The sequence below is a fragment of the Nomascus leucogenys genome, chromosome 17, assembly GCF_006542625.1.
Source record: "Nomascus leucogenys isolate Asia chromosome 17, Asia_NLE_v1, whole genome shotgun sequence".
NCBI classification, from domain to species: Eukaryota; Metazoa; Chordata; class Mammalia; order Primates; family Hylobatidae; genus Nomascus; species Nomascus leucogenys.
Window position 1 is genome coordinate 35816520 of NC_044397.1, and position 12502 is coordinate 35829021.

At 56.8% G+C, this 12502-nt stretch overlaps 1 protein-coding gene across 2 annotated transcripts; it reads right to left on the reverse strand.

The window, feature by feature from the left end:
* Positions 1-340: 340 nt before the first annotated feature.
* On the reverse strand, positions 341-10315 carry NAT16 (N-acetyltransferase 16 (putative)). 2 transcript variants are annotated; one of them, XM_030796260.1, is made up of 6 exons: positions 10142-10315; positions 9188-9227; positions 4558-4702; positions 4297-4467; positions 3098-3322; positions 341-2456 (listed from the first exon to the last, which is right to left on the reverse strand). In XM_030796260.1, exons 3-6 carry the CDS (start codon positions 4696-4698, stop codon positions 1884-1886), a joined length of 1110 nt encoding a protein of 369 aa, XP_030652120.1. In that variant the 5' UTR covers positions 4699-4702; positions 9188-9227; positions 10142-10315; the 3' UTR covers positions 341-1883. The 2 variants fall into 2 exon arrangements, with proteins under 2 accessions (XP_030652120.1, XP_030652119.1); XM_030796259.1 differs by lacking the exons at positions 9188-9227; positions 10142-10315 and having other exon boundaries at positions 4558-4809.
* Positions 10316-12502: the final 2187 nt, after the last annotated feature.

Here is a 12502-nt window from a genome sequence, read left to right on the forward strand (position 1 = left end):
GTCTTGGATGCCAAGTGGGACTTGGGAGAAGAACTCACAGAATTTGGGAAGCAGCCGACTCCCAGGTCCAGGGAAAAGCGAGGCCCAGGGCGAGTCAGGAGGCCGCGCTGCTGCCCACCTCGGTCCTGGGCAGTGGCTTCTTTCCTCCGCTTGGCAGGGGTGGGGTAGGGGCGCACAGCCAGCAGCCCTCCTCAGAACCCCTCTCCACCTCCCCCTTCTCCCCGGGAAGTCATTAGCCCCATTGCCACAGGGCTTAGAGATCCTCTCTGATACAGGCTGCTGAGAAAGGGGAAGATAATGTGTCTCATTTCTCCCCACTGGGAAGTGAAACAGACACAGAGAGTGGCCAAAAGGTCCATTTTATTGTCATACAATCGTGGTCACCGTGACAAGGAGGTGGCAGCCAAGGAGAGCAGCACAGTAGCAAAACCAGAGCTGGGGAAAGTGGCGAAGCGGCAGCTGCCCCCACCCCCCACCTTGTCCACATTCTTCCACCTGCTGGTGTCCACCTCTGCCCACATCTCGGATCCCATCCCCGGCGAACCCCTAACTCACTGCCAACATTCTCCTAGCACTTATGCATTGCCCAACAAGAAGCTCAAGCTAACATCATCACACAGAGTGAAGTTCTAGGTCATGCTTTAGGCTTGGGACACCCGGGTTCTATTCGCTGGGATGCTCCTAGCTACTCTGAATGACTTACAAGTCACTTTGATCTTTCCCAGCCTTCTGTTTTCTCCCTCTGCCTTTGATGTGGGGAACCAGTATTGGAGACAGCGCTGTGCAGATGCAGCTGTTACTACTTGCAATTAAATAGAAGACTCTCAAAGTTCTAAAAGCATAAATGATCCAGAGGAAGGGAGTGGTGTCCAGAAATACCAAGAGGTGGGAATTCCAGTTGCACTAGAAGGCGGCCTGGTTGGAAGCAGGAGACAGCCCGTATGCCAGGCTGAGGGACCTGCCCTCCACTGTACCAAACTCTTCAGCTAGAACCACACTCCCCCCCCCACACGCTCGGGTGAGCTGGGGCACGGGGGATCCTGCGAAATAGCAACGTTGTGCAAAGCTGGAGGAAACCCCAGTGAGAGAGGCAGGCTCAGAAACTGCATCACCAGGTGAACAAGGACCAAAATGGGGGAGCATTCTAAATATATTTCGTTTTACAGTATCTCTCTCTCTCTCTCTCTGGATTGCACACTGGGCTGGTGATGGGAAGGAAAACAGGGACAGAAAAATGGGCACTGCGGTGTTAAGCGTTGTAGAGATCCAGAGAGGATGAGGATGAGGGGCTAGAGAGAAGTGGGGAGAGGGCACTGATCTCTGGCACCAGAGGCTTGAGCAGGGGGAGGGGCTTGGAGTGGGGAGGGCAGTGCAGGGCCAGTTTTTAGGGCTTTAGAAAGGGCAGGAGGAAGAAAAGAAACGCGGATTGGGCGGCTGCGCTCGGGAACGAGGCTGGGCATCCCACACACTCCTGAGTGCTTCCACCCACGAGGGGGCAGAAGGGAGAAGCCAGGAAAGGGGGAGTTCACGCCTGGGGTGAGGTCATGGAGAGGGAAGGAAGGACTCTGAAGCCTGTGCGGGGACCAGTTCTTTGGGAAAAGAGAGGGTGGATAACAGCAGCTCAAGGCCCCCACCCCCACCCCCCACCCAATAGTCCGCAAGTTCAGGTCAGGGAATGGGCAATGGTGTTTGGGGGAGCTAGAGGCAAGATAGTAAGGGGAAAAGGGACAGAGTGGGGGGACCTGCGCCGGTAAGGGCAGGAGGGCAGGAGTCAGAGGGGACTTCTCAGGAGACGCAGCGTCGGAAATGGCAGGAAAGTGGCTGGCTGGGGAAACTGCGGAAGGGGGCGGGTCTTTTTCCCCCTCTCCGCCAGAGGAGAGGCCTCAGATGTCGGCCTCCAGCAGGTACTGTTCAGTATAACCCTTCACCAGCTCCAGCCCCAGCCCGGCCTGGCAGAAGTCAGCCAGCTGTGACCACAGCTGGGGCTCCAGGAAGAGCTGGCACATGACGTTGAGGCCGGCGAGGCGCGGGGCCTGGCGCTGCAGGTGCCACAGCAGCTGGCTCTGCACCTGAGCGCCGTCGCTACCGAAGGCGTCGATGTTGAGATAGCGCCAAGTGCCGTCCCCTCCGTGCGGGATGGGGAAGGGGCGCGTGCACAGCGTGAGCACGCGCGGGCGCGCGCGGCTGTCCACGCGCCACTCCAGGCCCTTGGCCGCCAGCAGGCGCAGGTTGCTTTCGCTCGGCCGGTAGGGCTGCCAGTCTTGGATGATGGTCCCGCCCGGAAGCACGTCGCGCTGCACGGAGGGCGACAGCAGGAGGCGTGCCACGTCGCCGCCTGCCTCGGATACGGTCTCGGTGGGCAGCGGCGAGAAGGTGCCAGAGGTCCGCAGCGCCGCCAGCCGCGCGCCCAGCCCGGCCAGCAGCGCGGACGCGTTGAATCGGACCAAAAGGATGCCCTGCGGGGGGCACGAGTGAGCGCGGGGCGGGCGCGGCAGGGCTGGCGAGCCCGGCGCCTCTCGGCAGGCATCTTCACTCCCACGTTCACGCCCACGGGCTCCCACCTGGGTCCCTCTGGAGGAGCGACCGTGAGGGCTCCGGGCCGAGTGGGGTATGGGAAAGCCTGGGTTTCAAGGGTACCAGACAGGGACCAGGGGCACGGGCTCCCAATACGTGGATCCCCAAGAAGAGGTGGGATCAGTATGGAGTAGCCAGGGAACCGAGGGCGCGGGTCCCCTGGTCTCCAGGGACGTGAAAGCCAGGGAGGCCGATCAGTCAGTAGGACTGGGGAGGCGCAGAGGGAGGACAAAGGCTCAGAGGAGAAGGCTTGGGTCCCTGAACAGAGGCAGGATCCTAGGGGAGGCAGGGTCCCCGAAGTTGGGAAGTAAGGACTAGGGTTTCAGGCTGGGAGTCGGGAGTTTGACTTCCCCTGGGTCAAAGGGTGTGGTAAGGACTGGGAGTCCCAGGGCAAGGCTTGTGGGCCGCGCCACTCGGTAAAGCCCAGAGAGAGAGAAAGTCCGTGTTCTGCTGGGGGTAGGGAGGGTCTCGCCGTATGCCCCAGCAGAGAGGCCCAGCCATCCGAGCTCCCCGTCCTTCTCACCTGCTTGGTGATTAGGCGGTATTTCTTCAGCTCCCGGGGGCCCAGCTGGTCATCCCGGGTGAGCCGTGCCACCTTGACCCCCGGGTGCTGTCGCTTGACCAGCTGCGAGCAGAAGCGCTGCAGCAGCCCGGCCACGCCCTTCCCGCGCTCCCAGGGCGCCACGCGCAGCCCCTCCACCAGCGCCGTCTCCCCGGCGTCGATCACGTTCACCGACTCCAGGGCAATCTGCGGACCGAGGCCGTTAGCGCGGGGCCCTCCCCGCCTCCGCCCCTGCCAGGGCTGTCGGCTCACTGGGCTCTCCTCTTCCCACACGCTGAGCACTCCGCGTCACCACCCGGGCGCCAGGCCAGGCCTGGGGTGGCACGGCATTTGGGCCTCAGATTACAGAGCCGGCGAAACAGTCATTCGCGGGGGCTTCGTCCACCTTTTTTTTTTTTTTTTTTTTTAATTTAGGACAGGATCTCCTCACCCAGGCTGGAGCGCAGTGGTGGGATCACAGCTCACTGCAGCCTCAAACTCCTGGGCTCAAGCGATCCCCTCCACCCCCAATCCTTCCTAGTAGCTGGGACAACAGGCACGCACCCCTACTCTCGGCTTTTTTTTAATTTTTTTTTAGAGACAGGGGTCTCGCATATTGCCCAGACTGGTCTGGAACTCCTAGCCTCAAGTGATCCTCCTGCCTCGGCCTCCCAAAGAGCTGGGGTTACAGGCTTGAGTCGACGCGCCCCGGCCCCTTCCACCTCTTGAGATACTCCAGCTCAGAGTGCTTCAAGTTCCGGACCGCTCGCCACGCCCCTTCCTTAGCTCCTCCCCCGGGAGTTTGCCACGCCCCACTTCCTCCTAGCTCCTTCGCCAGCCCAACTCTAAGCTCTTCCTGCTCCCACCCCTAGCCTACCCTCTCTCTCCTGCTCCCCACCTTTTTTGCGTTTACCCCCCAGAAACTCCTCCGGTGGATCCTCGAACTTTCAAACGCTCACCTGTCCCTCTGGTTCCTCTGCTTTAGGAGTCCTCCATCCCACCCTCACTGACATAGACCCTGGATCCGCACTGCAGGCCCTGCACTTTGGTCCCAAAGCAGGCTCTATTTCCTCAGCATCCGGACGAAGACTGGGGAGAAGCTCTCATCCTCCTTTTCCTAAGATCCACGCACCCGCAGGTGGCTTCACCCCATGTCACCTGGGCCCTGCCCCCGGGCTCACCACGCCTCCATTGCGCTTGGCCAGCACCACCGTGCGGTCGGGGTCCCGGAGCCAGCTGTGGTAGCGGCTAGGAAGGTAGTCCAGGCCGCCGTAGATGCCCCCCGAGATGGCCAGCACTTCCTCAAACTCCCGTTCCGTGGCCACCACGAAGTCCAATGGCTCGGCCTCAGCCTCAGGCCCCGATCCTGACCCAGGATCGGCCCCCGACAACTCGGCCTTGGCCTCAGGCCCTGACTCAGCCCCCAGGGGCTCAGCCTGAGCCTCAGGCCCCGATCCCGACCTGGGCTCGGCCTCCACCTCCTGTGGCTGGATTTCAGAGCTTGGCTGTGCATCTCGGGCAGTCTCCTTTTCCGGCTTAGGGCCCTCTGAGGTGGCTGTGCCACAGCTGGCTTCCAGCTTCATGACCCTGAAGAAAAAAAGAGAATTCAGCACTTGGATCAGCCCCTTTGTTTCCACATCTGGGCCCCTGCACACAAACGGTCCTAATGCCCCTTCCTGCATAAATACCCTTTCTTTTTCTTTTATTTATTTATTTATTTATTTTTTGAGACGGAATCTCGTTCTGCCGCCCAGGCTGGAGTGCAGTGGCGCGATCTCGGCTCACTGCAACCTCTGCCTTCTGGCTTCAAACTATTCTCCTGCCTTCACCTCCTGAGTTGCTGGGACTACAGGCACGTGCCACCATGCCTGGCTAATTTTTGTATTTTTAGTAGAGACGGAGTTTCACCATGTTGGCCAGGCTGATCTTGAATTCCTGACTTCAGGTGATCCTCCCACCTCAGCTTCCCAAAGTGCTAGGATTACAGGCGTGAGCCACCACATTGGCCCCTTTCTTCATTTCTTCTTCTTATTTTTTTAATACAGATAGGGATCTCACTATGTTGCCCAGGCTGGTCTCGAACTCCTGGGTTCGAGATCCTCCTACCTTGGCCTCCCAAAGTGCTGGGATTACAGGTGTGAGCCACTGTACCTGGCCCACACCCTTTCTTTTCTGCTGTCCACACAGACCCTGGGAGTGGAGGGCTCCCAGCTCCCTCCCTCTTCCCATCAGCTTCCAGAAATCTCAGCTCTACCCACTCCACTCTTATAGGATGCTCCCTAACAGTCAGAAACTTAGAACCCTGTGAGCTCCCCATAGACCAGCCCCAGATCCAGGGACCCAGGCAAAAGAAAAAAGGCACTTGGGGGTAGTTTAAAAAAAAAAAAAAAAAGGAAGCCCGGGCACAGAGACTCATGCCTGTACTCCCAGCACTTTGGGAGGCCAAGGCAGGTGGATTGGTTGAGTCATGGAGTTTAAGAACAGCCTGGGCAATATAGTGAGACTCTGTCTCTACAAAAAATACAAAAAATTAGCCGGGCATGGTGGTGCAGTGGGCCTGTAGTCCCAGCTGCTCTGAGGCTGAAGTGGGAGGATCATTTGAGCCAAGGAGACAAGGTTGCAGTGAGCCGTGATCACACCACAGCACTCCAGCCTGTGTGACAGAGAGAGAACCTGTGTCAAAAAAAAAAAAAGAGGCACACTCCTTCAAGGATCCCATCACCTCTCTAAGACCTCTGCAAGGACAACATGAGAAAGAAACTCCCAGTGTCACCCCTCTGTCCACAAGAAAGTTCCCAGAGAACAGTGGAGGATTCACCCTCACCCCATTTCCTGCCACTACCAGCTACAATCCCAGCCAGGGCAAAGGGGGAAGGTGTAGACCCCAAATATACTCCATACTGCTGCCCCAGTTCCCCATCCCCCCACCTCCACCTCTTGACATACGCATTCATATATAAGCAAGATAGATAGCGCCACTAGAAAATGTCAAGCCAGCCTAGCACGGCGGCTCAGCCGAGGCGGGTAGATCACCTGAGGTCAGGAGTTCGAGACCAGCCTGGCCAGCATGATGAAAACCCATCTCTACCAAAAATACAAAAATTAGCCAAGCATGGTGGTGGACGCCTATAATCCCAGCTACTAGGGAGGCTGAGGCACAAGAGTCACTTGAACCCGGGAGGTGGAGGTTGTAGTGAGCCTGAGCCGAGGTTGAGCCACTGCACTCAGCCTGGGCAACAGAGTGAGAGTCTGTCTCAAGAAAAAAAAAAAGAAGAAGAAGGAGAAGGAGAAGGAGAAGAAGGAGAAGGAGAAGGAGGAGAAGGAGAAGGAGGAGGAGAAGGAGAAGAAGGAGAAGAGAAGGAGGAGAAGGAGAAGGAGGAGAAGAAGAAGAAGAGGAGGAGGAGGAGAAGAGGAAGAAGAAAGAAGAAGAAGAAGAAGAAGAAGAAGAAGAAGAAGAAGAAGAAGAAGAAGAAGAAGAAGAAGAAGAAGAAGAAGAAGAAAATGTCAAGACATTCTTTCTAAGCCAGTCAACACCCCCCGCCCCCGCCCCTTTCCTTCCTTCTGCCCCTCTTCCCCATAGGGAGACTTGAGCTCTGTCCACTCCAGGACTAGGAACCGTTTGAAAAGTGTTCTGTCGGAGCTCCACCAAAATGAAAGAGAAAGCCTCCTATCCAAGTCCCAGCGACTTCTATTTCTGGGCCTGTCTCTTCCAGATCAGCCAAATCAACCAATCAAATCCCCCCTCTCTCTTTCAGCCAATGATAATGCTCACCTCAGATAACCTACATTAAGCCTCATTAACCAACATCCCAAGGGCACACAGACCAGCTACTCTGTGGGGGTGATATTGACTTATTGACTGAACTGGACTTTTTTTTTTTTTTTTTTACAAAAGTTTGACCTAGGTTTGGGGAAGGTTGACCAGCAGTGGGACCAAGGAGTGGTTTGCACTTCCAAGCCATACACAGAGCTTGCCTAAACGCGGTATGCTTGCTATACAAACCAAGCTTCCAGACAAGAGTCCCATCTCCCTCTTTGTTTTCTGATTCTTTCTCATCTGATTCCAACACCTGGAGATTACCTGGATATGGAGCCAGAATTATCAGAGGAGAGGAGGAAGCCAGGCTCAGAGGATTTAGATCCCCTGCTGGGGCCATTAGAGACCATCAGGTTCAACCCATTCTTTTCACAATCAAGGAGATTAAGAGCCTTGCCCGAGGTGACTCAGTCTGGGCACAGCCAGGCTAAAAGTTAAGTTTCCTTGGCTTCCAGGCCGGGGGGAAGACCTCTTATTATTATTGTTGTTGCCTTTTTGTTTATTTTATTTTATTCTTTTGAGTCAGGGTCTTGCCCTGTCATCCAGGCTGGAGTGCAATGGCATCATCATAGCTCACTGCAGCCTCAACCTCCTGGGCTCAAGCGATCCTCCCACCTTAGCCTCCCGAGTAGCTGGGACTACAGGCGTGTGCCACCACACCTGGCTACTTTTTAAAATGTTTAATTTTTTGTAGCGATGGAGGTCCCACTATTTTGCCCAGGCTGGTCTTGAACTCCTGGGCTCAAGTGATCCTCCCACCTCCACTTCCCAAAGTGCTGGGATATTAGGTCTGAGCCACCATGCCCGGCCAAGATCTGTTTTCAGTGTATCTGGATCTCTGACCCCAGCCTGAACAGCAAGGAGGGGAACTACTGGGTCCTTGAACAGGAGTTGAAGGGCCCAGGTGGGATAAGCTGATGAAGAACCAGAGATGCGGTTGCTAGGAACACCCTCACTGTCTGGCCCACACTGTCAGCAATCCCTATGCCAACACACAAGCCCCCATGCCTGGAACCAGCCCAAGCCCCAGACCTCTTGCACCACGCTCTGAGGACAATGGGTCCCAAAGAAGAGCAAGCTAGCTCCTGACTCCATCTGTAGCTCCAGGCAACATGAACCAGCTGTTCATGGGTCCCAGGAAAATGCAAGCTAGTGGTTCAGTGGTGCCTCCAGCAATACCCTCACTACCCCCAAAGGTGATAAGTTGTGAGCAACCGGTAGACTGGAACCCACCTGACTCATTCAAGACATTTGGCTCCAGTCTCCTTCCCTTGCTTACAGTAGGAGACCCTTTCCAAATGGTATTTCTACATCTCAGATAAGGTTGTCTGTGGTGAGAGTAAGGGTAGGGGTGGACGTGGGGAGTTCCCAGATTCACTGGGAAGGAAGAACTTTCCAATGCATCCCCCATCTTTCAATCCAGGCACCACCTCTACCCCTGTTCCCTTTTGGCGGACATGAACAAAGGTTCCCAGGTCCTTCAACCTTGGAGGAGGTGAGTAGTAAAACAGGTCAGGGATTCCAGGCCAAGCCAAAGCTGTGGGCTGGCCTGTAACCCTTGCTTCACATGCTGACCACTTCCTACCCTCCAGTCCAGCACCCTCCAGCCTGGCTCCATGGAACTCTTAACTCACATCAGATGTCTAGGCAGAGGCGGAGGCAGCTGGTGAGTCCAGGGCACTGTTGGAAATGTAGTCCAGGTAACTCCTGGACCAAGCGCCCTCCTAAAAGAGGGACGGCATTTCTTGGCCAGGCGCGGTGGTTCATGCCTGTAATCCCAGCACTTTGGGAGGCCGAGGGAGGCGGATCATCTGAGGTCAGGGGTTCAAGACCAGCCTGAACAACATGGAGAAACTCTGTCTCTACTAAAAAAAAAAAAAAAAAAAAAAATACAAAAGTAGCTGGGCATGCTGGTGCATTCCTGTAATCCCAGCTACTCAGGAGGCTGTGGCAGGAGAATTGCTTGAACCTGGGAGGCAGAGATTGTGGTGATCCCAGATCGCGCTATTGCACTCCAGCCTGGGCAACAAGAGTGAAATGCCGTCAAAAAAAAAAAAAAAAGAGAAAAAGAGGAACAGTACTTCTCTCTTCATCCCTATCCCCACATCCTTGGGGACATTCTTTAAATCTCATAAATATGAATGATCTCTTTGGGGAGGGGGTGATCGGAGTCATAGCTGGGCATGATCAGAGTCAGAACTGGGAATGCCGGTAGCCCACCCACCCGCACCCCACTCCCACCACACCCCACACACCTGAAATATCGATGCCCCTGAGGCCGATGGCTTCTTGACACTGGGGGAGGGAGGAGAGGGAGGGAAGGGAGAGCCCAGTCGCCTGAGAGGCGGAGACAAAGAAGGCAGCTGCACAAAGCGCCCAAATATGAGAGCGAAAAGGACGGGAACGGAGGCAGAGAGCAGACAAAAGCGGACAGGAGATGCGGCCGCAGGGGACAGGCAGGGAGCGGGAGGAGGCTTCCACACCGAATCACAGACATGACACCTCGTGACTCCGGGCCCAGCAGATGAAAAAAAAAAAAAAAATCCTAGCACGCACCCCTTCCCCTGGGACACTGTAAATAGAAAGGAGCGTGACACACCCCCTTCGCCCCGAGGTGTGGGGGGCGGGGATCCGTGGAGGAGAAGGGGTCAAGGGGAAAAGAAAGTCAGAAAAAAGGCTGTAAGAGGACAACCTTGGAAACAGAGACAGGGAAGAGGCGATGAAGTGGGGGCGGGAGGGAAGGCCTAGGGGGTGGGCAGAGGCAGAGGCCGGGGAAGATGGCCCAGCGAAAGGGGGTGGGGGGAGGGCCCCAGAGGGCCACAGTCGTGGAGGACGGGGCCTGTCTTGCAGGGTCTTCCCGAGTGAGGGTCTTCCCTCTGCGTCTATCCCGGATTGGGGGCTTGGCCTTGGGCTTGGGCGAGAGGGAGATTGCGAAGGGAGCGATCTGCTTGGCGGGGGTTCCCCTGGGCACCGGACCCTGGGGACAGGTGGGAGCGACATGGCAACAGAGGGGGGCGGGGGAGCGCTTCTGGACACCTGAAGCGCAGCCTCTGACTCAGTTTTCTGGGTACTCGGACTGGGAGGGGCTGGGCAGAAGGGGGCGCAACCGCTTGGTCCCCCTGCGGGGCGGTGGCCTTCTGCTGCCCCATTCTGCGGTGGAGGAGCACGCTAGCCCCCTCCCCAGTCCCCAGGCCCGGCCGCCCCCCTACCTCGCCGGAGCCGGAGCTGGAGCCAGGGCCGAGATGCCGCAAAGCCAAGCGGGGCGGGCGGCGGGCGCAGACACCCCCGGTGCCAAGAGAGAGGTCCCTTTGGAGCCCCCAAGAGTCAAAGGAGGATGACGCGCGGGGACTCGGCCGCGCTGTCGGAGCCCGACTCGAATGTCGAAGGTCAGCCCTGGGGCAGCGCCGCGGCTCCGTTGGCGACGCGGGCCGGGCGCCCATCGGTTCAGGGGTTCGGGTGGCACGCGTGGCTCCCGCGGCGACGCTCCGGCGGCAGCTCCGAGGGGCGGAGACCCCGGCGACGCGGGAGAAACCCGGGACGGATCCGGAGCGGACTCGTGCCCTGCTGGCGGGGCCGGGGATCAGGGTGCGCCCTGGGCAGCTGGGTGGCCTCAAGCCCTACTAGCGAGACTCCGCCCTGTGTCCCGGCTGGGGAGTGGGACTGAGGATGGTGGTGTCTCGGGTTTTGGTGGTGGTGATGCTGGTGTTGCTGGCTTAGTTATCTCCCCACCCCACGCCCAGCACCTCTGTTCTCTGTCCGGGGGTCCCCCACTGCCCTGAAGTCCTCCTCCTCTAGGAGCCACCCCTCAATAGAATCTCCTCTCTCCATTATAAGAGCGGCTGGGAAGGGGACTCCAGCCTTCATCCCCGGAAACTGATAGAGGGAATCAGAAACCCTAGAACACGGGAAGGTGAAGAGATATCAAGAGACAGAAGTTGAAAGGCTAAAAAGGGCAGAGCGAGGCCAAGACCTCTCCATCTTCTCACCACTGCGTGGGTGCCCGAGCACCCTGGTTCCCCGGGTGCACAAGGCCTCTAAATCCACAATGTACCCCACGGGACAGCAGGCAGAAAGACCTCCAGGTACACAGCGCACACCCAGGCACATTCACACAGACCTCTGCACGCAGGAGGCTGTGCACCCCATGCTGATCCTGGTGGCTGGGGAGGAAGAGGGAAGTGTGGAGCTGGGACTCGGGTGGGTGCACCGCTGCCCCTGCTCTAATAAGCCGGTGGCCCAGGCTCTTAACTCCTACAAGGTTCTCCATCCCACCTATAAAGTGAGCTCAAGGCTCGGTGCGGTGGCTCACGCCTGTGATCCCAGCACTTTGGGAGGCCGAGGCGGGCGAATCACTTGAGGTCAGGAGTTCGAGACCAGCCTGGCCAACATGGTGAAACCCCGTCTCTACTAAAAATACAACAATTAGCCTGGCCTGGCCTGGCACGGTGGCTCACGCCTGTAATCCCAGCACTCTGGGAGGCCGAGGTGGTAGGATCACCTGAAGTCAGGAGTTCAAGACCAGCAGGGCCAACATGGCGAAACCCCGTTTCTACTAAATACAAATATCAGCCGGGCACAGTGGCCTGCACCTGTAATCTCAGCTACTTGGGAGGCTGAGGCAGGAGAATCGTTTGAACCTGGGAGGCAGAGGTTGCAGTGCGCCGAGATCGCGCCACTGCACTCCAGCCTGCGCGGCAGAGCGAGAATCCAACTCAAAATAAAATAAAATAATAAAGTGAGATCAGAACACCTTCAGTTCTACCCTCTAAGGAGCCAGGAAAGTGATAGACAAAGCCCTTTAATAAGTGTAAACTGCTTTGGAGATGCAGGGAATATTTTTTTTTTTTTTTTGAGAGGAGTCTCGCTCTGTTGCCCAGGCTGGAGTGCAGTGGCGCGATCTCGGCTCACTGCAAGCTCTGCCTCCCGGGTTCATGCCATTCTCCTGCCTCAGCCTCCTGAGTAGCTGCACCACCACTGGTTGGTGCAAAATGCAACTGACAAGTTATTCAACATTTTTTTAATAGGACTTCCCCCTATTTCTGATTTCTGAAAGTGCTAACACACTGTGCGTCTCACCAAACTGCAGATTAAGGTGCCATATGCTTCATGATGGGAAAGAACTTCAAAAAGTTACAGGTTTCAAGGAAAAAATCACTAGTGGCCAAAGGGAAAGACCACCATATGCCAATCCCTCCCCTTTCGCCAGAAGCCACACTTTCCACCAACAGAAACTCTTGGATTGGTCCAACACTCACACACTTCCAGTTCCATCAGCCAATCAGAATTAAAAGTTTCCCAACGTTTCGGCCCCTCCCCTTAAGTCCAAGCCACTCAGAAGCAAGTTGTCACTGTAAGTCCCGCCTCCAAACCGCTCGCTGGGCCAATGGAAAGCCATCTTGTTCCAGGCTTCATTCTCAGACATCTAGGAGAGCCGGTTTTCCTCTCAGCTAGAGAACAAGTGGCTTTCAGCTTCCTGAGTGCTCAGAGTTGCAGGGAGGAGGCCTATTCTGGGATGGAGGAGAGATCTGGCTGAGAGGAGACAGCCCTGGCGTGACTGGCCTAGGTTCCAG